Genomic DNA, 22,952 nt, shown 5'->3' with positions numbered 1-22,952 from the left:
TCGTGACATGATGGCTCCCGATTGTCCGGCACCGACGGAATGAAGATCGGCTCTTCGCTGAGGACTTGAGCCGACGCGTTTCCGTGTGCCAAAGTCTGTCTGTGTTGCTCTTCCGCGTCAAAGACCGCAGTGGTTCATGCTGTAGAAAGGCACAGTGCTTTTCATTTGGATCGAGTCGTCCCCGGAGAGAGGTCCGACAATGTACTCTCCTAGCAGCCGATACCAGATTCGAAAAGTACCGTGCCTTACTGCAGTTAGAAGCACGACGTAGTCTTGTACACGAAAGCCGTTCAAGCAGGACCAGAACAGCGCGTCAAGAGTCCGAGCGGATCTCGGGACTTGATCAGCGTGAAGTTTTCTCTCACGACCAGCCTAACGACGGCACAAGTACTATCATGGACAGGCGACAGCTGTGATGGACACAAAACACACGGAATGGCTGCAAAAGATGTAGGATCTACGGTCGATGCTGAGACAGTGCGACCTCCAAGGAAGATGAGATGGTCCGTGCGATGGACCCATTTGGAGCAACCCGAAATAACCTTTGGGTAGAGTACCCTGAACGCGTTCGTTGACGGCTGGTATAGGAGTCATTGATGGTGAAAGAGGCCTTGGTTTGCTGTAGATCACGCCCGTCACATCACAAGTAGCAGCGAGCCGACAGAGACAGTCGACGATAGCAAGCAACGCGCGGACGTGTAGACGCAGACCTAGGTATCCGAAACGACGGCAGCGACCTCAAACCTTCTTGCTGTTACAGCTGCGCCCTTGGTGCACTTCCAAAGTTACATATCGCCATAGTCGCTCGTCAGCCATTCGGCTCTGGAAACATTGCTCGTCCACTCTAGCTTCAAGCCGCCTTCCTCGCTCCGTGTTCGACCCGATCGCTCTCCGCTAGGCCCAAGCGACTCGCGACACTCTGTGAATTCTTGGAAGACTGCGCATACATGAACAGAAGAAGCAAGACGCATACCCATGTCGTGGCGCCCGGTCAAGAATATTGTACATGCTGTGTGCGTACAGCGATTTGAAGCGACACACGCCAACAATGTTGCTCTCGAGATTGGCGACGACGTTTACGTTACCGAGATAGGCGGCACTGCTCACGAGTGGTGTCGAGGTTGGCTCCTGTCGCAACCCTCGATTCTGACTGGTCTGGACTGTCAGAATGGCCAAGCGCTGATGCCTCGAGCCTATGCTGGAATCTTCCCACGCAATTGCATTGAAATCAGGGAGGTGCTGGCCGACGACGACAGTCAGGCTGTTCAAGAAGAGAAGGAAACATCGGACATTGCTCAAGCGAATGGTGGTGCTCAGAATGGCGACGACACCATTGAGATGCCGACCAATGCGCCGCGTCGAGGAAAGTCAAAAAGACGGACACGCCTGTTCCCACGCAAGCCCAACGATACGCATTTACTGCCTATTAACGTTCAGCCGAGACCGATAGGTGCTCTGAAGGACGAAGCCCCTCTTCCTGCTCTTCGCATTGGTGATGCGACCCCCTTCTCGAACGAAGAGCCCCTGGTTGATGAAATCTCCTCGTGTCTGCGTGAATGGCACTCCACACATGTGCACCAGTTGGTACTAAACCATGAGTACGATCTCCTGGAGAAATTGTCGGATCTAGCAGGCAGATTGGACAATGCGCGCAAACAACTGATTCATGATCTTCTCACTGAGAAAGAGCTTGCCTCGTTGAGAGAAAGAACTGTCTGGGACCTGGTTGAAGGAAACAAATTGCTTCATGGAGAGGTTATCGTTCGCAGTCCCCAGGAAAAGGGCCGCATTCTCACGGCGCAAGACAGCATTCCAGAAATGCTGGAACTGCAAGCCTTGATGAGTATGCGTGACAGACCTCCTCCACCACCCGCTCAAGAGTCGTTGGTATCGCATTTGCTAGTGGATCTCAAACAAACTGGTGACACAAATGGCGAGTCTGGGATTCTGCACATGTACTTGTGCCGTCAAGCGTCGGATTCCGTGCCACGCGCTGTGTCTGAAGTCTTCGCTGTGGAAGTGCCGTTCGACCGTCACTCTATCGAAAATCTTACGCCAAATCAACTACCAAAAACTCTGTTCACAGACTTGACAAAAGCGGAGATTGGCAGTGCAACTGACCCGAGCTCTCATCTGTACCTTGTTTGCTTGCTTCATCGAGAAGAAGCTCCACGAAAGCGAACGATCGCACCTTCTCAAGCAACGCCTCAAACAGACAGACCAGAATCCCACAGTCGATCGGAAAGTACAGGTGCACGGCGCAGCTTCCTGTGGGGTAGTCAACGAGGTCGCAAGAATCTCGAGCGAAGCACTTCGCAAGATCAAGCCCGTCCACCAACTCGAGAATCTTCCAGATCGAAATTGAGAGGCAGACCGCAGACACCAGTAGTGGTAGATACTCAAGGCCGCCCTGCAACAGCAGAAAAGAAACTAAGACGAGTGATTGGATATGGCGCGATCGAGATCGGCGAGCTCATCCGCCAGCATGGGAACGCTACTCACAATATATCACTGTGGACTCCAGCCGAGGCGTTCGAAGAAGTCATCGAAGAACCTATCGCGGGTGTCAATGGATGGGAAGAAGTCATCAAGAACCTTGTCCGGAGTCCAATGGGTAGCTTCACTCAAGCACCATCGGTTGGGAAGTTCCAACTAGATTTGCATGCATTCGCTCATCCGAACGCAGACGCTCTCATCAAAGATCATCCTGCAATGCTGAGAGATGTGTACTGCACCCAAGCACTAAACCTGTCTTCCGGATCGGCTCAGCAGCGCAGTGATGTTTACCTGACTCTCAGAGAGCCAGTGTTACCGTCTGGTGCCCGCTGTTTCCATCCTCAAGAAGGCAGTGTACTTATACCCAATGAAGCCGATTTGAGAAACCTGCAGTTGACACTTGAAGTACGGACTGAATCTGGCAAGCGCATTGACAACTCTATCTGGCCAGCATCGAACCGTCCACCACACACTGCATATAGGACATCGGCCATTGATCGCAGCGAAATTTGGAACCAGACTATCCGTTTGTCTGTGCCTAACGAAGATCTCTCTCACGCCCATGTAGTTCTCAGTATTGCCGAAGGCAATCAATTTCCCTTCGCGCTCGCTTGGATACCTTTGTGGGATCATCAAGGTGCAGTTTGTACACATGGTCATCAAACTTTGGCTCTCTGGGACTACAGTGAATACACTGCTAGTACTGTTCACGGCAGAGGCGCCTACCAAATGCTACCATCTCGTATGGATCAATTACAAGTACAGGAGAACACACCAATGGCTGCATTGTCAGTAGACGTCACATTGAGCAGCAGCACCACACCTCAAGATCCAACGATCAGCTCACTCTTGCAATGGGACGGTACCACCGTTCAGGGTCTCATGCCATTACTGGGAGGATTCAAACAAGCTCCAGATGCAGAGATTGTCAAGTTCTTCAAGCCGGTCTTGACTGCGCTTGACAAGATCTTTAGTGTCTTCTACCGAGTCGCCGATGACACTGGTACCGGTGTAAACCTGGGCGAGAATTTCACTGAACGTGCGTTGTCATGCCTAATCCACATGCTCCATCTTACTCGTGATCGTCGATTCAGTAATACAAAGACCCTCTTCGACGAATACATCCACGAGCGCCAGCACTCGCACGATGCCGCCAAAGGCGTGTGCAGGGCTTTGCGTGCTTTCATCAGCAGGCCTTATGAGGTTGAAGATGCAAGAGAACTTCGCAGCACCCTCAAAGTTTCTGGCCAGGTCATGAAGTTTGTCACAAACTGCAGCCAATCCGGGTCGCCACGTAGCACCTCATCTTTGAGTAACGCAGTTTCCTCTGTGGTAGTGGCATTGGTAAATCTGATGCGTAACCCAAGGGAGGACCTATACGGAACTCAGACGATCTTGATGCAGCAGTTCTCTTCCTGGCTGCCTGAGCTTGCTCATGCAATGAGTGCCGATGACATTTTGGACGTGGTTGATAATATGATGAATGCATCTGTCAGCAAAAGGGGTGGTCTGCGGATTCACAGGCTGATCATGGTCAAAGAATTATCCGGCCAAGAGACTTTCTCTGCTCCCGATGTACTGCCCAAGCTCCACGCTGTTACACTCACATGGCTTGAAGACTATTGGCCAGACGCTTCGAATTTGACCGAGCAGAAGATAGAGGGCGTCAGGATGTGTTGCTCGATATTGCGAACTCAACAAGCAAAAATTCCCATCTCGACACAAGCTCTGCAATACATCTGGAGACTCGTGGAAGCATATCACACTCTTAACGAATTTGTAAAAAGCGGAGGTGACGGGAGAGTGTCTTCACTATCTATTAACAGGTCGAGAAAGTCACTCTCGTATCTGTTTCCAGATCACTATCCATTCCTGAGCCTGGCAGTCGATGCAGAGAACGTGCCTTCTGAAGTACTTATGGAGATTGCCGCAGTGCTGGATTCATTCTTCCAAAGTGGTTCCCCTCAAGGCCAGCTGTTCATGAGCGGAACCCCGTCCGACTCGAAGATAATGCAGCAAGGTTTTCTTGTGAAGGCCTTCAAGGTGTTCAAGTCTATCCAGAGTGGAGAAGCATTTCCCACACAATGGCTCAGTCTACATGTAACACATGCGAAGGTCGCAGTATCTGCTCTTCAGTGGCTACTCGAGATTCTTGCTGCCAATTTTGTACCTTCCGAGGACGACAGCGGTGTCAATGATGTCATGGAGTTCAACCCTGATCTATGGGAACTCTGGTTCCAGATACTGATTGAGCTAGCTCTGGGCAAGATGGTGTCTATGGAATCTTTCACTGAGCAGACGAGACGCGCTATTTGGACTATTGGCGGCGATATTCGAGCGGACGCTGCCACACTTCTCCAGAAGGGATGGGCTTGTCTCGGTTGGCAAGCTCCGCCAGAGTATCTTCAAGTGCTTTATCCAATGGATCGGGTTGGCGGATACCAAGTCGGCTTATCTACTGAGGTCATTCCGTCTGTAGTCAGGCTTTGCATGGGTCTTCACGACCAACTGCAGTCTGTTGGCCTTGACATTCTTCGCTCAATCATTGTCAGTGAATGGCAATTGAATGAGAACTTGGGTGTTGTTCAAGCGGCTATCATCAACGCCTTCGACACTATGCACCGTGAAGATTCCGCGATACAGAGTCCGTTTGCATCCGCTTTCTTGGAACGACTTGGAAAGCATTTTGTCGTTATCAAAGATACTGAGCTAGATGTGCTTTATGAAGCTGTCATGAACGTGATCGCTGAGGTCGATCGCTTGTTCAATGTATTAGCTGACTTAGGCGAAGTAACGGATCCTGCTTCTCGCATGGTGCAGTTGATCCGCCTCATGGAATTCTTGCGACTAAGTGGTCAGGAGGAAGCATACGTGTGCCGCATTCATGAGCTTGCAGAGCTTCATGTGCAAGCCAAGAACTATTCTAGCGCAGCATGTACTCTCAATCTTCACGTCGAAGTCTTGAACGAGAGCCAGCCGTCTAGAGTGCTCTCCCCAACAACGGTGCCAGGACTGGAAACTCCTGCAGAGCTGGTTCAGTCACGTAGAGATCGCCTGTATCGGACAATGGCTACATACTTTGAAAAGGGCTACTGCTGGGAGAATGTGCTGAAGACTCTCAAACACCTTTCTGAGGGCCGCGAAGCTACCTGGGATGCTGCTGGTATTGCACAAGTTCGATTCGACGAGGCTCGCATCTTCAATACTCTGGCTGCCGGACCAGTACCGCTACCTCGGTACTTCTACGTTGCTTTCAGCAGCCATGAACTCTTCCCAGAGTCCGTCCGTGGCAGACACTTTATCTTCGAGGGCCCTGCAAATTGCGATCGTAAGAGCTTCGCAACATTGCTCCAGGTTCAGTATCCGTACGTTGTGAATTTGGGACCTGATTATGCACATCCTACAGCAGCATCGCAGGATCCCACTGTCAAGATCAGTCCAGTCACAGTATACAAAAATCAATTGCATCCCATCAACCAGCAAGGCGGAGTCGCACCAGGGTTTAGAGAACACTGTCTCACCGCTCAGCCGATAGCGTTTGCGATGACAAGTCGCCACGACAACCCGTCAATCAGCGTTGTGGATCAGATCGTCGAGAAGACCGTATTCTACACTGAGACTGCTTTCCCAACACTGCTCTCTTACAACTCTATAGTCAGGGAGGAAAGAGTGGTCTTGACGCCTGTCCAAGCTGCCATCGACCGCACGCAACGTAAAACGCTGAATATAGCAGTCGCGACACACTCAACGGCTAGTAAAGGAGAGTCACATGTTGACACACTGGTCGAGACTATACAGGCGAGTGTGGACATGAGTACTGGTGGCAGTGTGGCTGAGTACCACAAGCTGCTCGAAACACTCCAATCACGTCCAGCCACGAGTAGCACGGCCACCAATACAATGGCGGAAGTGCAGAGCATCTACCATGATGCGTACGGCGAGGTGAAGACCAAAGAGATGCAACTACGTGATACCCTAATCATATCACTTGAGGACCACGCGCGCAGCATCGAACTCGCCATCTCTTCACCCTTCATTCCTACCCACATCAAAGAGATTCTCCGGTCGAACTTCGAGGATAGCTTTTTGATGGAGTTGCATGCCATCTATCCATCAAGAGATTGGCGACTGAGATCTGCGGCATGGCAGAATACCGAAATACCGCAGATGCCTGCAGCGATGAGGGAGAGAGCATCAAGTGAAGTGTTGACCATTGATACTCAGCAGACCGAGCAGACAGCTCATAAGCCTAGAGGACGCCGTGCTTCCATCAAGAAGCGGTTGAGTTTCTTGAGTCTAGGAAGCAAAGACAAAAGTGGTGATGGTGGGACTAGAAGTCACAGTCGGGCGAGCAGCAGGACGAGATTTTAATGTTTGAATCTTGATAGTGGTGGAAAGTTTGATTTTGTTCATCTGTTCAGCTATCTTCTAGATACCCATTTTGTTAATTCTGTATACTTTGCGCAATCTATCTGTTCTTCTGAGTGTCGACGTGAGGGGGAAACGAAAGCTGGGAGAGGGCACAATTGCTCCACGGCGGACGAGAGCCTCCACGGAAAGCTGTCAAGACAAGAGCTCTGGGTCCAAAACCGCTCTGTCTCCCGAATCACTCGTGCTTCACTATAACTTCAAGCTTGATACGTCGAGACAGGCAGGTTACACCAAGCTTACTAACCTGCTCGCCAACCCTGTAGGCTGTGACGCACGCAAAATCACATGCAACAGCTCCGCCAAACTCCACATTGCAACACCCCACTTCAACGCAACTTCCAAACATGCAGAGCATCAGGCGCATTTTCAAATCCAGCTCTCTCACCAAACAACCAGTCCCATCCAAAATGCCGCCTTCTGGCACAGTGAAAACCCGCATCTTAATAATCAGCGACACGCATTCCACCCCTCTCGAAACCCCCTCTGCCTCCCAACCATTCCGACACCCATTACCCTCGGCAGATGTTCTAATACATTGTGGCGACCTGACCATGGAAGGGTTGACTTCTGAGTACAGGAAAACCCTTGACATGCTTGCTGCAATCGACGCACCTGTAAAACTAGTGATTGCGGGAAACCATGATCGCACATTGGATAAAGAGTGGATGAGAACTCATGAAAGAATGCTGTGGGGCAAGAAATGGAGAGAGACCTATGAGGAGGCGAGGGAGATTTGGTTTGGAAAGAATGGGAGGGCGAGGAAGGAGGGAGTTACGATGTTGGAGGAGGGGTTGCATGAGATTGATGTGGGTAATGGAACTATTTTGACTGTGAGTTTGTCTTCCTTTGCCTTCTCTTTGAAAGCTAATCATTCGCAGCTACATGCGAGTCCTTATCAACCAGAGTTCTATGATTGGGCTTTCCCCTACCAAAAACATCAGGATCGTTACAACCCGCCCTCCAACACTCTCTCAGACGCCGAAAACATCGCTGTCAATCCCATTTCCTCATTCTCGGAAAAGGCAATCGATGTCATCTGCACGCATGGCCCACCCTGGAAGCACGGCGACATTACAGCACACGGGAACGTCGGTTGTCCACACCTCCTCACAGCGGTCTCAAGAGCAAAGCCACTGATTCACTGCTTCGGCCATATTCACGAAGGCTGGGGTGCTGAGACCGTGACATGGGACAAAGCTACAGAGTCCAGCGAGACGGAGACGATTGCACAGTTCAAGGCAGAAGGATGGAAGAAGCACATCAAAAGGACCGAGGGAGTCAAAGTGACGGAGAAAGAGGTCAAGAGTAAGAGAGCAGTATTCGTGGATGGGACTAAGGAGGGAGGCAAGGAGATCAGGAGGGGCGAGCAGACTTTGATGGTTAATGCGGCGATTATGGATGTTGGGTACGATCCTGTCAACGCGGCCTTTGTCGTTGATCTGGATCTACCTGTCAAGAATTAAGGACGCGGAGATGCAATGACATGAAGAAAAGAATAAGCAAGGTCATAATACGCTGTGTGACATGGGTAGACCGAGCGGCAATGAGACATGATTGATGATCAAGAACAATACGCATGGTCAGACAGAGATTAACGAGAGGCGCGAGGACGATGGGCAATAGGAAAGCAAAAATCTCAATACTAAAAGCACAATCATCTCATGACATTATCATCATATATGAGGGGGTATTCGAAAGGCTTTGAACTTTTTTTTTGAGGAACAAGAGAAGATTTTGTTGGCATAGCTAAAACAGTACTTTTTGCTGTCTTTTTCTGCGAAAGCCAAAAGTCATGAACAACGACGCCCGACCATGATGTGTGTAGTATAGCCATGATCGAGTAAACCCCTCGTAACCCAGAATCCTTCGTTTTTAGCGACGGGTCATGGTTTACTTGCGGATGGCGCGCTGGTAGAAGGCGAGCTCCTCACCCTCGAGGATGTAGCCGTCAACACGACCGCTCTGGCCGGGGCGCGAGGCGACAACGGCGAAGAGACGACCGGCCTCGAACTGCTTCTCGATGGAAGACTCGACCTTGCCAGAGGCCTTGGTGCGGAGCTCCTGCTTCTTCTCGACGGACTTGGACTTCTTGACCTCCTCGGACTCGGCACCCTTGGCCTGGCGACGGCGACCGAGGGAGGCACCGTAGTGGGCCTCGTACCACTGGCGGAAAGGAGCGGCATCGATCTGGACAACGGCGGACTTGGTCAAGGTGTTGGTACGGACGAGCTCGTTGTTGGAAGGGTGGTAGGCGACACCGATGACACGGGTCTTGCGGGAGACACCCTCGGAGCCCCAGGAGAAGTTGCCTGAGTCGAGACGGAGGGCGCGGAACTTGCGGTTACCACCACGGGTGCGCACGAGATGGATACGCTTGGCACCGATACGGGTGTTGGCAGCCTGACGGCCCTTCTCGAAAGCTGTAGAGACGAAAAGTCAGAAAGACAGTTCGTCAAGCGATCGGGTTACGGTGTTAGACACCAGTTTGATTTACGTACCGCGCTTCTTGTTGGCGGGAATGCTGGACAGGATGTCAGCGAATGTGTTTCCCAATATGTACAGGGTGACAGTAGATAATTACCGCTTAGCGCCAGAGGCGGAGCGCTTCCAGTTACCACTGCGAGAGATACCCATATTGTCGAATTATGAAGGCTGTTACGCGAAAGCGTCGGTCAGTGTCTTGTTCCTGATTGAAAGCGTGCGTGACGGCTGAGAAGGCGCGAAGAGTGTCGATACGGCAACTTGTTGCAAGATTGGATTGATCGGCAGGACTTGCAGCGGTGGCAGAGAAGGATTGAGGAGGGTGCGGTGATTTGTGTCGCTCGCGTGTCGAAGATTGTGTGTATGGCGATTCGATTTTTTCTCCTTCAACTGTCCACCACGTCGGTCCTGATCGATCGAAGGCCCAATTTGCGCAAAATAGGTCGCCGCATCTATCCAGTCGCAGGTTCTACAGCCATCAGTGAAGCGACTCACATTAGATGGCTTCACAAAGAGGGGTTGTCGAGGGTTGTCGTTGTCGTCCGTTCACGAAAACGCTGAGCAGATCGCACGCAGATTTCGTCCACTCTCGCTTACCCGGGCTTTCTCCGGCTCACTGGAGAGGCCGCCCCGCCAAGACCCGCCCGTCACAACCCATCCACATCACATCTTTCGTCTCAACATGCAACCACTGATTCGCATTACTCTCGACATCGATTCCGCTCAGATGCCGTATGCGTATACACTCAGGGTCGCTCGCGGCGACTATCAAGATCCACCTTGTTATTCGGTCTGAGTCGCACGCGCTGCCGCTGGTCAGAGGTGACGTTGCGCACCATCAAAGATATATGCTAGGCTCGCACATATATACATCCGCCGTTCGCGCTTTTCGTTTGAGTCTGTCGCAATGCCGTGTCCACTTGCGAGTCCAATCTTCGGACTAGAAAGGTAAGAGCATCGACAAGCAAGTGCTATAATGTTTCAGCCGTGCAAACACCGACCATCCCTATTTCACCTGGTGTCATTGATCAACGGGTTCCTTCAAACAGATTAAACCTTATGCATCAGGAAGAACGCATCGAACAGAAATATCCAATGCTTTGTTGGAAACTAACCTCTCGGTCCAGCTTTGATCTTAGGACCTAGCGGTCAGGGCACAATAAAGTACAGAGGAAGTGATGCAATTATTTCTTAGCGATCGCTCCGTATAGGAAACTTTAGCAAGGCTATGATCTTGTCATGATAAGACAGCCGGCGCCAAATTGGTGGACTTCTCATCGAAATGTATCACCTGGCCAGTTTCGGTTCACTTCTCTTCAGCTGGACGCTGCCCAATGTACGACTGTCGTAAGGCAAGACGCTTTTCAAACTAAAGTCACGTTGATGGACCATGGACCTTTGACAATCCCGGCTGTCGCTTCTTCTTTTCTTTTTGGTGGCTTCTCTTGCGAAGCGTCGATCTTCGCGAAGCTGTCGCAAGTCAGGGTCATATCTGAAGCGCATTTAGCCACAGGAAGGTGGTTTCCTTCCGACAGCAGCTGCCTCCTCTGCTGTACGAAGCTCAACAACACGTACCTTGATGAAGTCTCTTTTGCCCTTTTCGTTACATCCCCATTTACAAGATCCTTTCATCGTGTCGCCAACACGACAGACCATTGCTACCCACATCAATTACTACAACTCCAGCGCACGAACCACGATGTCCGATCAGAATCGTCCAGGAAGGTCCTCCGGGCCGCCGGAATCGCCATCCCTCAATTCCAGCGAATTACCCGGCGTTCAGGCAATACGTGCAGGCCGATGGCCTCGCGTCAAGTTTATTGACGAATGGTCATACAGGGGCATCTTGATTCTGAAAGTAGAGGCACGCCAGAAAAGGGTGGATTCACGTTGGAAGACTGTCGATGTCTTAGTCTTTGGGCATACCAAACCAACCAGCAACCCACCAGTTCTCGTCACACTCAAGCGAGTTGGATTGAACCCCATCAGTATGCATGACGAAGAAATGTTTTCGGGCCGTTCCTCAGGTAGTTCCCAGGTTCCTCACCAGAACACCGTGCTTTTCTGCGATGGCCTTCGACTCAACAGCACTCGTGCCCGTGAGTGCTTGGTGCGTGCAATTCTAGATATAATGCAGCACAACGTGGACTTCGAGGACGATGCGTGGACAGATACAATGGTATGTATTGCTCTCGCATGGATGCTCAGCGGTCTAATACAGGCGAAGAAAAGTGTCATCGGCGAGTTCTACAGTTAGCCACGCGACGCCATAGATACGCTACCTTCTCAGCTCACATGGCTTCAAACCACTCCCCCCCCCCCCCCCCCCCCTAATGGGTTCTCCCGTGAACCTTCCTATTGTTGAGCCTTCACAAGACCTCCAAGCTTCCCAATCCTCTCAACGCCCACAGGGTTACGCGCCATTTTGGTCATCTAATGATATGGCGAGGTTCCTCCAACAGCCTTTCCCTCAGCACCAACTCACAGATGGCGATGCACTACTGTGGAGGGCCTATCCCGACCTCGCCGAGCTCTTAGGCACACCTCGGCCCCTGCAGTCTCCTCAACCTCCTCATTCTTCGCAGCTTTCCATATTGGGCCCTAATGCAACTTCCATGTGTGTACCAAAGAACCGTAGAGATGTCATGAACTAATAGTTGAGCAGTTCATCCGACGAGACCCTGCCAATCAATCCAAATCACACACAACCAGCGCTGGCAGGACCACAAGCTCTTCCCGAGCCGTCAGATACCTCGGATTCAGCCATGTCCCGATTAACAGATGAAGAGCAGGGAGAGCTTCTCAGGGATATTATCAGCCGTATCACCCATATGGTTGCTGCTCGGAAGGGTTGAGTTGGCGTTGGGCAGACCACGCTCTTGCTCATCCTCGGACAAGGGCGGAGTTATCTTGTCTGGAGCATTATACTCTTTCAAGATTGGTAAGACGTAGCAAACACACAGTAGCTGTGAAATCACACGATTGTTTCTAGTGATAATCAGGAATGTGTTTGAAGGATAGTTGTGAACTTACTGTTCACCCAAAGTATGCTAGCGCTAAACTGAACATTGTGCACTCCCACAAGCACTTGCGATCCTAGACATGAGTTTGGAGCGGAAGACTCCCACAAAAGAGGTACTGAGAATATTCACTACCACAATTCGAGTACACTCATGCGAGAAAAAGGGTTCCGGGTGTATAGCAATCACAACAAGTTGGCCAGCATCAGCAAAATACCAGCCAAGCCACCAAAAGCAGGAAGAATAACAGCAGCAGCTCCTACAGAAGAACTCGATGAAGCAGAAGAAGAAGACGAAGAGTCCGAAGATCCTGTAGCCACAGACCCGCCAGTCGGAGAGGACGCCGAATTTCTGCTTCCCGACGAACTCGAGGACCCATTGAACGAAGCAGAAGCCGAAGTCATCGATCCAGAAGGCGAAGAAGGCACAGTAGCACTAACGATACCTCCCACCGACCCCGACGTAGGCGACGCACTCGTCATCCCAGACATCGACCCAGTCATGAAACTTCCGCTCGATATCTGCATACTCGACGCCACAAGACTTGAATAGCCCAATTGAGAACTTATAGCGATTGCTTGAGTGGAAAGCCCGCCATACGCTTCGGACGAGTAAGCAGAGTATTGGCTTTGGAGTTGGGATTTGTAGATTCCGGTTGCTGTTTCTGCGACTGAGGAGATTGAGTCGAGGGCTAGAGCTATGAGAGAGGATTGTGCTGCTAAGTTTGATGAGGCTTGGGCTGCAAAGAGAGAGTTTGTCGAGGAAGGTGTTGTGAGGTTTTGGGCGAGTGTGATGCTGACCAATGTGAAGCAGGTGAGAAGTGATTGGTGCATTTTGGAGTCTTTCAGTGATTCTTGTGTAGTTCGGTTTGATGATTCCGATGTGACTTGACAGATTGAGAAACAAGGTGGTGAAAGTCAGGGAATGGAAAGCATCTTATTCTATAGCAGTATGTGTGTACGACTGACCTTACTGCATAATCTCTTGACCCCTCAATTTGCCTCGCGGACACACGCGTATGCTCGACGACGTGGACGTGGCAAGATTTTCGCATGAAGGTCGCACGAGGCCACGCTGCTCACGATATCTCCACATGTGGTGTTGCAAGAGCTGAGGCTTGTACGCATGGGTGACTTGGCAATGTGTGTGTGTGCCACTGACCATGTCGCCTGGATACCTACAGCTTGAGCTCTTGCAAGAAGACACTGGTATGAGTTTTTCAAATCTCACTTTTACAGAAGATTCGATGTCTCTCGCCGTCGAGAAGTTTCAAATACTTGCTGCCAAGAATCACAACTTTGTCGACAGGAGACTGCGAATTGGGAGCAGGCATATAGCAGGCTCTCCCGAGCACAGTTGTTTTACTTTCAAGATGCATCACGACAAGCGTAGGCCATGGCGACATGCTGTTTATGAGAGTTGCCGAGTCGTCATGGACCTCGAAAACGAAGGCGAACCGCGTCACGCGAGCGAGCCAAGTAGCTTGGCAGCTTTGCTTATCCACACAAGAAAAGAAACCCGAAGCAAAGCAAAGCAAAGGAAAGCGTTGCGCCGAAATGGCTGTTGCTTGTTCATTCCCGTTGACGTTATGTTATGCGATGCGCTTACCAGTCCACTCGTTTGACATTTCAAAATTGCAGCTCTCCAGATGACCATCTCCGAGGATCGAGGACATTTGTGGGTGTAATACGAAACGCAGTTACTCTAGACGTGCGGCGAAAAAGTCCAGATGACTGCGTGACACAAGGGCGCGTGGTCGAGACACAAAAGAGAGGGTCATAGAGGGACCCGGGAAGATCGTAATCCGACAGTGGAGTAGACTTTGGTGCCTTTGCACGATGACCGTTTTTAGGATTTCGAGCTTGACATCGAAAGCGAGACCACGGGACATCGGCCGAAGGAGAACTCACTCCAGTGTGATAAAACTTTGAGATGTGGGACATCGGCCGAAGGAAATTTCGCTTCTCATGTGCTGAAACTTGTCGCATGCAGCTGTGGAAATGCAGGATGCTTTTCGAGCGGGGTAGATCGACCAGGAGAGTGGCTGTTTGAACAAGGGTCGCTCCCAGGAAGAGCCTTGTACAGTCAAGCAGAGCGGTTTGACGGTTGAATTTGTAACCAGTGTGAATTATGGGAATAACGAGCGTCAAGAATATTGGATCTGTTGCTAGTTAGCGGAAGATCAACGAGATGAGAGTCAATAATTTGCAAACGAAAATATCGGAACGAATTTCGGCGGTACCTGATCTCGACGTTCGGGGTCAGCTGCCCCGGGCCAGCCGTTCACTGCCGATCTGGCGATCAACACAACTCAATCACGACGAGACAAAAAAGGAAGTAGGTTGATGGTAAAGTAGAAAGTGAATTAGTGGTATACTAATTTTTGGTGATGGGTATTACGAAAAAGTACAATGAAGCTTTGGCTGCCAAGTCTTCGGCCGTCGCCATTTTCCGATATATGGACTGAGGTGGAGGGACGTGTCGCTTAGAAGACACTACCCTTTCTCTCGACATCCTCGACAACCTCCATGTCAAGCTTACCACCGTTGGCGTGACCGACGGAGGTGGCAAAGGTCTCATGGGGCTTCCACTTGGCCGAAGTACGGGGAGTGGTCTCCTCCATCATGCGGTCAACCTGCTCGAGAGAAAGTCCCTTGGTCTCGGGCACTAGGAACCAGGAGTACACAAATCTAGACGTTTAATCAGCATGAGTAAGAGTGTGTAAGCATACTGGGCCTTATGGAAAGATCCAGGATGACTTTGGGAAAGTTGAGAACTTACGCGCAAGTGCAGAGACCCATCCAGATGAAGAAAACAGAAGACTTGAGGTTACCCTTGTCCTCGTTGACCATGTAAGGAGTGATGACAGCGATGATGGTGTTCCAGAGCCAGTTGGAGGCGGTGGAGAGAGCGACACCACGAGATCTGATGGGAAGAGGGAAGACCTCACCGATCAGAACCCAGGCACCAGGACCCCAGGTGGAAGCGAAGAAGAAGATGAAGATGGCAATGAAGGCAATCTGGGCGTTGACAGCACCAATGTTGTTGGCGCGGGTAAGAGGGTCACCACCAGCGGGGTTGGGGATCTGGTGAGTGTGGTTGAAACCAGCGGTAACACCAACAACGGCAACGATAAGCTGGCAGATCAACATGCCGAAGGCGCCCCAGATGAGGAGAGGACGACGACCGAACTTCTCAACAGTGTAGAAGGCGATGGGTGTAGAGCAGACGTTGACGAGGGTGAAGATCAAGGAGATCAAGAAGGGGTTGCCAATGGCACCTGTAGACTGGAGGAAAGGAGTGGAGTAGTAGAAGATGAAGTTGACACCGGTCCACTGCTGCATCATCTGAAGAGAGGTACCGAGGATGGTCTTGCGCAAGTTGCTGTTCTGGGTCCAGAGCGAGCCCTTGAAGCAGTTGGCCCAGCCAGAAACCCAACCGGAGGTGGGGATCATGGAGCGCTCGTACTCTTCGTTGGCGACGATCTCGGAAAGCTCAGCCTCAATGTAGTCAGAGTCACCGGGCTGGCCACGAAGTCTGGCCAAGGCGTTGCGGGCAGCCTCGACATTACCGCGCTTGACGAAGTAACGAGGAGAGTCGGGAAGGAAGAAGAGACCGCCAGCAAGGACGAGGCCGAAGATGAACTGGATAGCGATGGGGATACGGTAGGAGCCAGTGTTGTTGATGTCCTTAGTACCGTAATTGATGCAAGCAGCCAACAGGAGACCGATGGTGATGCAGAACTGGTAACCAGAGACGAGAGCACCTCTGACCTTGCGAGGGCAGATCTCAGACATGTACAGAATGACAATGGCGGACTCGAAACCGACACCGAGACCGGCAACGAGACGACCAGCGACAATCAAACCGAGACCGTGCGAGGCAACCTGAAGAATGACACCAACGATGTAGATGGCGCAACCAATGATGACAGTCCAACGACGACCGATGGTATCAGCGACATCACCAGCGATGATGGCTCCGAAGAAGGTACCGGCAGAGAGGATAGAAGTGATGAGAGAGTTGTGAGAACCAGAGAGAGAAGTTTTTCCAGCGCCCTCGATGAGCTCGATGAAGACGGGGGAACCAGTAACACCGTTGATGTAACCTATACCAATGATTAGGCACTGAAGGGTCTAGTCAAGTGTAAAAGAGGCGATCTTACCGGAATCGTAACCGAAGAAGATACCTCCGAAGGAAGCAAAGGCGCAAATCAGGTAGGCCTTCCAGGTGACTGGAGCCTCAATCTGATTGACATCAGCAGTGGTAGCAAGCATGGCACCAGGCATTTTGGCGGTTGCTTGTGAGGGAAGGAACTGTTTGTGAGATACGAGCATGTACAGAGCAGGGTGGAAGCCGTGTTTATGTATTCCTTCACTCTCGCTCGACTCGATCCCCGCGTGGCCCCATCTTACGGCGAGAACATCTCGAACTAGCCCAATGCAGACCTCGAAGGCGCCTGCTTCGGCGAGCTACGACGTGAAAATGGCCGTTCAGCGCTCGGGGCCAGTCACATGGCCCGATCGTTAAGCCATCTAGAACTTTTGATTGGCAAGCAAACAAGTGGTTTCGCCGGCATCCTCACCAACGGGACGTCGGGCAAGCTTTACAAATTTCAGGTGGGTTTAGACTAACGGTCCACCCAACGTCGAGCCAGGACTGGCCGAGCAAGCCCAGCCTCGACCATCCAATAATCTTGCGGTCTCGAATTACAAGCTCGCAGCCTCTAATGCTTCATCGTCTTGTGCTTCTTGACCATGACGAGCACCATGACGAACAGTAGATGTCAAATCAAAAACGGTTCCGATCTCCCTTGAGCAGACTACGAATATGTTTGCAATAAATAAAGTCTAGAAATTGCACTGGAAAAAACCGAATGAGACTGAGCTTGTGCTCCGCGACCATCCCACCTTTCCCGCGGTGTCTAACCCTAGAACGTTTGGAGTACGGGGTTGGTCGTACATGTTAGCCGACCATGATTGGCTCCTCAAAGAGATGTCTTCAGCTTCCAGATGCGGAGTTCATGATGCAACCAAAGAACATGTACTTTCCTGTACATGACATGACCTCTATCTGGTGGCTCAAACCATGTGACCGTTTACCCTTTGGTCTTGCATTAGGGAGTGATCATGAGTTGTTTGTCTCGCGTGCTGTGGGGATGCCCTCAATTTGCGTGTGTGTGGACTCTGTGGAGAGCTTTGGGGAGGAAGTGGAGACTCGGGGAAGAAAGTCGGGAGCGCTTCACGCTTCGGCCCCTTGCAACACGGCATGCTTTCCACGGGGTGCCGAACGTCAGACATCCTTGTACAGTCAGACCATGCGGCGAAGACCGAAGTGGATCACCATCTCAGATCGTGTCACCCAGAAGGAAGCGCCATGCCTGAATTGTCAAACCCTCCGAACAATCCCCACTGGAGTTGGATCGCGAAGCTGGGGCAGAATTTTTCTCTCGCCCTAACTCGCACGCTCGATTCTGAAATTCCATCGAGCTTGTGCCAAATTATCAAAACAAACTCTATAGTAGTGGCACAACCACCACAGAGGTAATCTTCGAGCGGTATAGCTGAGTAAGTGGCAGCTCCAGCCTAGGCTTACCTGTTCGAGATGCGAGAGTATTCAGGACTGGCCGTTCTTCATGGCGCATGCCAATGCCAACACGGAAACGACGGAGAGCAGCATGCAAGTAACGCTGGCGAGCGTGGGTGGCGTTGTGGATTTGCTTGCATTTGCTTGGTCCGAGGCTTACAGGGAGGCCACACGCGACTGCCGAAATTGTTATGTCTTGGAATGGCTTAAGCTGGCTTGGGTGGCTGAAAGGCACGAGTCGGTGATGAGGTGTCTGATCCTCCAAAATCTCGTGTCAGAGTAAACATTAAGCGGTGTACTTCGGTTGTTGATCAATTTTGGGGATGGTGAAAGAGTGGGATTGACTCAACGTTCTTCACCATGGGGATCGCGGATCATGTTCAGCGCGTGGGGCTCTCCATGGGGGTGAGTATCGATTCGAGCACGGAGCCCTGTAGAAAATTCTTTCACGCTTTACGATGGCTCGACCATGAAATGGTCAGGGATGGGGGTCGCGCTTCTCAGACAAGCGCGCGCCTTAGCATTACTGTGGAAGGCGCGAACATTGATCACGATCCCACTCTTGCGAATACGAAATTCGTGATACTGTTAGGTAGCATCGTTGTACTGTAAATATCGTGGCGGCTGACAAGTAGGCGACTCGATGGTTCTGCGCTGACCTGCCTATTTGGCGGAGAAGGATGCGTTTACTTTTGATCCTACAACAGTGCTATAAAGCCCGCAGTATTAGGATCTATGGTCTGCGGCTATTTCATGCTATATTCGCAATGGGCGTCTTTAGCGAGCTCCTGCATCTGTAGCAGGTTTTTCAATAAACAGGATACGTTGTGAGAGCCTCTTTCGCCAATAAAGTTCAATGTGCTTGTATTGCGACTGGTAGAGCGAACGAAAATTCTCACCGAAGAATGAACCTTGACAACCTCCCACGCTAATCAGCAAACTTTGCTGTAGCGGACGGTAAGATCATGATCGTATCGAAAGAGAACTTTGTCCTAGCAACACAAAATGAGACAATCAATGGACAACATTATGGTATGGGCCGGATATTGATTGATGCTTTTTAGTGGAGCATCGGCAGGCGACCACGCTCCTTCGGCACCTCGGGACGGCTTCGCCATGCTCGAGGTGGAGGACTCGGCAAGAAACAAGGCAGTTTCGGTTTGTTGAGAGCCGACTTTCTCGTTCAGATGGAGGCGCAAAAGACGTGAATGTGTTGTTTGATGTTTTCGGCACTTCACCGGTAGCTACGCTGCGCTCTCTCGCACTGAGCTGTGTCTCGACCGATATCGTGGGAGATTAGTATGGGAAGCTGCTTAGACCAGGGTCATACTATCAACATCAGTTCCACGACCTCCCATACAGTTCTACGACCACCAACACTGTTTAGAGCTCTAGTTACGAGTACATTGGATGTATTGTAGTCTGGAAAATGAGTTGAGGAGTTTCGGGAGCTATCACGACGTTTATGGTCGAAGAGATAATAGTTTTGTATTTTGAGGCTTCACCGTTCGGGGCCACGAACATTGAAAGCAACACTTGCCACCGTCTTCTCGACGACGTTCATGGACTTTGACAAGAAGACGCTTAAACAGCTCGGGAATAGCCTCAACGTACGTCTATTGTATCTGTCATGCGTGACAGAGCCGAAGTTTCAATCAATCATGGTAAGTGATTTTGATACATTTCTAAAATCACGTGCAATGGATCAATATGGGAAGGTCAAAAAGTTCAGGGATCGATGATAGAACGTGTGTCTATTGATTTAAGTCTTCTAAAGCATGTAGTAAAAATGAGTTGCGCAGATTTGGAGTGAGTAGGTCAAGGCAGCCAGCCACGTTTAGTAGCTTAGATCTTGCCGTAACCAACGTTGGCAGTAGAGACGGAGCTGGCAGCAGCGGCAGAAGCGATGTTCTTGCCCTTGAAGTTGCCGAGGAAGCTAGTATCGGCAGAGGAGAAGAGACCAGAGCTGCCGAAGGCGTTGCTCTGGCAGTTGCGGCCAATAAAAGAGCTGCAAGGGCTACCGCTACCAGGAACAGTGAAGTACTTGCCAGTAGCACCAGCTTCTATGATCACATTGACGTTCTGGAACTTGTTTCTAGTATGGACGTCAGTATAAGGATGAGAGAGTGTGGGACATGCTGCCTCAGACCGGCCATAAGCACTACCAAAATTTCTTGAAGCAGAACACGAATGTTGTAGCTTCAAAGGTTTGAGCAGAGACAAAGGCACGATTCACGATGAGTATGGATGGAGCATTGACTTACCCTTCTGCGAGAACGTAACCGCCCTGGCCAAGCTCGAAAGCGTGACCCTTGGAGTCAATGTCGTACCAGTAGTTGTTGACGGCGTGGAGGATGGTGTTGCCCTGAACCTTGGGCGAGCGACCGGAAGTGTGGTGAATGTAGTTGCCCTTGAAGGTGATCATGTCGTTGGAGCCAGTGAAGTAGAGAGCCCAGTAGTGGCGGCCGTCACAGGTAGCAGACCAGGAGGAGGAACCGTCAATGTCGCAGTTGGAGATGGTAACTCTACCGGAAGCAGACTCTCCGAGGACAATGTGCTGGCGAGCAATGCGTTGAGTCTGGTAACAGAGTTAGTTATGTGTATCGAATATATCGGAACAAGGACCAAAAACTCACAGTAACATGATCAATCCAGATCATATCAGTACCGGCCAAAGTGATAGCATCACCACCCCAAACATAGTGGGGGTTTAGGTCAGTTATAGCGATGTTCTGGATGATTACGTTCTTTACGCCGTTGGCCATGCGAAGACCCTTGCCCTTGATGATACCCTTGCTGCCCTGACCGACCAAACTCTTGTTGGAATTGACAGTAATGCCGATCATGCCGGCCTTGTCATAAGTGAGAGAAGAGACCTGACTGATGTTAGTTCGATCAAGATGGAGTCAGAGATATAACAAACCTTGGGTGCAGAAGACTCGTAGTTCTCACACCAGCCATCCTTGTCAATGGCCTGTTGGCAGAGGCTGCCGGTGCCCCAAGGAGAGCAGCCCTTGGCAGAGGTAGTACCCTCAGTACCGCGGAAGTCGAATGTCTTGTTCAGAATGATAACGCGGGGCTTGCTGTCACCAAGGTACGAGACCAGCTCGTCGGTGGTGGAGGGGTATACAGCAGCAGCGGAACCACCTCCAGTAACGCCCTTAGCGAAACCTTCGGCAGCACCGGTGACACCAGCAGCACTGACAGTGCTGGCGAATGCTACAAGAGCAGAAGTGAAAAGAGTGAATGATTTCATGGTAGAAAGAGCGACAGATGTAGGATGAAAATGACAAAGAAGAAAGAATACAAACGAAGAAGTGATGAGCCAGCGACCTTTCGAGGTGCATCAAGCTTCTTATATACCTAGCTGTTATCGAGTTCCACAGATCTACTACTGAAATGCTAATATCGGCTACAAAACCCTGCATGCTATACTACGAGCAAGGCCCGGCAGGGCATGTTATCAAAAGAGAGCGCCGACGTCTCAGATTGCGGATGCGAACTTATCTTGAGGCGAAGCGACAGCTTGGCAGCGTTTTCGCTCGGCGCCATTGCAACCCTGTGTAGATCATCTTCTGCATCAAGCCTGATAGAGAACTATAAGCACTCTCCTAAAACGTAGCGACTGGTGCGGATGTAACTGTTACAGAAGAGATCATCTAGTTTCTCGCAGTCACTAAAGTGTAAGTTGTTGTCGCATCCTCGCGGCTTAAGGATGTGAGAGTTTCCGGGGATTAGTCCGATATGCAGCCCTAAAGCGATCTAACCTATTTGGGGACAATAGACGACGCAGGAGTTTTCGACGGCCGACGACTGCCCCCCCTCGGCCGACAACAAGTTCACCATCGTGCTCATCTGCACCACCTTGATGGAGGTATAGGTCCAAACTATCTCGTTGATACCTCACAACCATCTGCTCTCTACCGTCCATCAGACCGGTTGACAAACATTGCTCAGCTTGGGCCACTTATCCGTGTGTTTCATCTGACACATATGTTCAGACTTCTAGAATCTCCATCGTCATAATCCTTGATGAAATTCGTGAAACTATGGCTTTGATCACAGCCACTCTCAGCCCTAAGGGCTCGTAAAGATCCATATTGTTTGAGAGGAACAACATGGAAACCTGTTTGGTTAATACCCTTACCGATTTGGCATCTGAACAGTTTCTGGAAGCTTTTTGCCAGAAAAGGTTGCTAGCCCTAGTACGACAAACAGTAGTCTGATTTACTCGTGGTACGTAGAAACTCCTGTGTAGTTAGAGCAGCAGTGAAAGCGTCCTTGAGCCTCGAGGTGTTATTAGTCAATCATAGAACTGATCGGCTTCTATCAAGACCAGGCTGCAGATCATTATCCAGTCGCAAAGCAAATTGTTCTAATCACTCTATAGTACTCCCCCATGCTCATATCTTTGGTAATATCGTCGATCGTCTGCTGCTTACAATGCTCACCGCAATGGTGATGGTTAGGCGAACAATCTCTGGCTCGAAACCTTTACCTCTTACTTTCGGATCGTGTTTGGTCATCTGAGCACCATCAAGTGCGTTTGAGCAGCCGATAGTCAGTCTGAAATAGCTTTCCAGTGTGCTGAATCATACGTTACTTGTTGCTGTCTCAAGGCATAACACCCTCTCTGGATCGCAGTGATGTCTACGGAGATAGATTTTCTTGTTGCTCTCCTTGGAAGTCCTCGAATCCAGAAGATGACTGTGGCTCTCGATAGCTTATCATCGCCCTGCATCGGCACAGAGCAGAGTGGGTCTGACAATCCGATTTTCGATGGCAGCAAAAGTTAGCATGTACAACTGTCTGCGTCGTTCACAGAAGACACACGACGGTAAGTAGAAGAAGAAGAAGAAGAAGAAGAAGAAGAAGAAGAAGAAGAAGAAGAAGAAGAAGAAGAAGAAGAAGAAGAAGAAGAAGAAGAAGAAGAAGAAG

At 50.6% G+C, this 22,952-nt stretch overlaps 8 protein-coding genes across 8 annotated transcripts; 5 read left to right on the top strand and 3 right to left on the bottom strand.

The window, feature by feature from the left end:
* Positions 1-975: 975 nt before the first annotated feature.
* AUEXF2481DRAFT_71579 (uncharacterized protein) lies at positions 976-6,867 on the top strand (the record flags this gene model as incomplete). The annotated part of the gene is made up of 1 exon (XM_013483344.1): positions 976-6,867. The coding sequence occupies one exon, from the start codon at positions 976-978 to the stop codon at positions 6,865-6,867; it is 5,892 nt and encodes a 1,963-aa protein (XP_013338798.1).
* A 467-nt stretch (positions 6,868-7,334) lies between these two features.
* AUEXF2481DRAFT_71586 (uncharacterized protein) lies at positions 7,335-8,390 on the top strand (the record flags this gene model as incomplete). The annotated part of the gene is made up of 2 exons (XM_013483345.1): positions 7,335-7,757; positions 7,806-8,390. The coding sequence occupies 2 exons, from the start codon at positions 7,335-7,337 to the stop codon at positions 8,388-8,390; spliced, it is 1,008 nt and encodes a 335-aa protein (XP_013338799.1).
* Positions 8,391-8,603: 213 nt separating this feature from the next.
* Positions 8,604-9,666, bottom strand: AUEXF2481DRAFT_573639 (uncharacterized protein). The gene is made up of 3 exons (XM_013483352.1): positions 9,509-9,666; positions 9,426-9,448; positions 8,604-9,347 (listed from the first exon to the last, which is right to left on the bottom strand). The coding sequence occupies exons 1-3, from the start codon at positions 9,559-9,561 to the stop codon at positions 8,818-8,820; spliced, it is 606 nt and encodes a 201-aa protein (XP_013338806.1). The 5' UTR covers positions 9,562-9,666; the 3' UTR covers positions 8,604-8,817.
* A 1,441-nt stretch (positions 9,667-11,107) lies between these two features.
* On the top strand, positions 11,108-12,980 carry AUEXF2481DRAFT_34071 (uncharacterized protein; the record flags this gene model as incomplete). Its single annotated transcript, XM_013483320.1, has 6 exons — positions 11,108-11,507; positions 11,535-11,587; positions 11,820-12,025; positions 12,074-12,258; positions 12,411-12,453; positions 12,494-12,980. The coding sequence occupies 6 exons, from the start codon at positions 11,108-11,110 to the stop codon at positions 12,978-12,980; spliced, it is 1,374 nt and encodes a 457-aa protein (XP_013338774.1).
* A 446-nt stretch (positions 12,981-13,426) lies between these two features.
* AUEXF2481DRAFT_573884 (uncharacterized protein) lies at positions 13,427-14,335 on the top strand. The gene has a single exon (XM_013483351.1). The coding sequence runs from the start codon at positions 13,591-13,593 to the stop codon at positions 14,050-14,052; it is 462 nt and encodes a 153-aa protein (XP_013338805.1). The 5' UTR covers positions 13,427-13,590; the 3' UTR covers positions 14,053-14,335.
* A 434-nt stretch (positions 14,336-14,769) lies between these two features.
* Positions 14,770-17,002, bottom strand: AUEXF2481DRAFT_45194 (uncharacterized protein). Its single transcript, XM_013483330.1, has 3 exons — positions 16,594-17,002; positions 15,210-16,536; positions 14,770-15,118 (listed from the first exon to the last, which is right to left on the bottom strand). Exons 1-3 carry the CDS (start codon positions 16,715-16,717, stop codon positions 14,914-14,916), a joined length of 1,656 nt encoding a protein of 551 aa, XP_013338784.1. The 5' UTR covers positions 16,718-17,002; the 3' UTR covers positions 14,770-14,913.
* Positions 17,003-17,943: 941 nt separating this feature from the next.
* On the top strand, positions 17,944-18,685 carry AUEXF2481DRAFT_45193 (uncharacterized protein). Its single transcript, XM_013483329.1, has one exon. The coding sequence runs from the start codon at positions 18,064-18,066 to the stop codon at positions 18,295-18,297; it is 234 nt and encodes a 77-aa protein (XP_013338783.1). The 5' UTR covers positions 17,944-18,063; the 3' UTR covers positions 18,298-18,685.
* Positions 18,686-19,859: 1,174 nt separating this feature from the next.
* Positions 19,860-21,270, bottom strand: AUEXF2481DRAFT_71605 (polysaccharide lyase family 1 protein; the record flags this gene model as incomplete). Its single annotated transcript, XM_013483348.1, has 4 exons — positions 19,860-20,109; positions 20,279-20,592; positions 20,651-20,890; positions 20,938-21,270. The coding sequence occupies 4 exons, from the start codon at positions 21,268-21,270 to the stop codon at positions 19,860-19,862; spliced, it is 1,137 nt and encodes a 378-aa protein (XP_013338802.1).
* Positions 21,271-22,952: the final 1,682 nt, after the last annotated feature.

The sequence above is a fragment of the Aureobasidium subglaciale genome (assembly GCF_000721755.1).
Source record: "Aureobasidium subglaciale EXF-2481 unplaced genomic scaffold scaffold_45, whole genome shotgun sequence".
NCBI classification, from domain to species: Eukaryota; Fungi; Ascomycota; class Dothideomycetes; order Dothideales; family Saccotheciaceae; genus Aureobasidium; species Aureobasidium subglaciale.
The sequence above is the reverse complement of the archived record's forward strand: the minus strand, read 5'-3'. Positions and strand labels throughout refer to the sequence as shown.

Excerpts from the sequence above, each read along its gene's own strand:
- AUEXF2481DRAFT_573639 (XM_013483352.1), bottom strand. The coding sequence starts at position 9,561 with ATGGGTATCTCTCGCAGTGGTAACTGGAAGCGCTCCGCCTCTGGCGCT. Across the intron at positions 9,449-9,508 it reads TCCGCCTCTGGCGCTAAGCG|CATTCCCGCCAACAAGAAGC; the intron begins GTAATTATCTAC and ends CATCCTGTCCAG. Across the intron at positions 9,348-9,425 it reads TCCCGCCAACAAGAAGCGCG|CTTTCGAGAAGGGCCGTCAG; the intron begins GTACGTAAATCA and ends TCGTCTCTACAG.
- AUEXF2481DRAFT_573884 (XM_013483351.1), top strand. The coding sequence starts at position 13,591 with ATGTCGCCTGGATACCTACAGCTTGAGCTCTTGCAAGAAGACACTGGT.
- AUEXF2481DRAFT_45194 (XM_013483330.1), bottom strand. The coding sequence starts at position 16,717 with ATGCCTGGTGCCATGCTTGCTACCACTGCTGATGTCAATCAGATTGAG. Across the intron at positions 16,537-16,593 it reads CTTCTTCGGTTACGATTCCG|GTTACATCAACGGTGTTACT; the intron begins GTAAGATCGCCT and ends TCATTGGTATAG. Across the intron at positions 15,119-15,209 it reads ATGGGTCTCTGCACTTGCGC|ATTTGTGTACTCCTGGTTCC; the intron begins GTAAGTTCTCAA and ends TTAAACGTCTAG.
- AUEXF2481DRAFT_45193 (XM_013483329.1), top strand. The coding sequence starts at position 18,064 with ATGGCGCATGCCAATGCCAACACGGAAACGACGGAGAGCAGCATGCAA.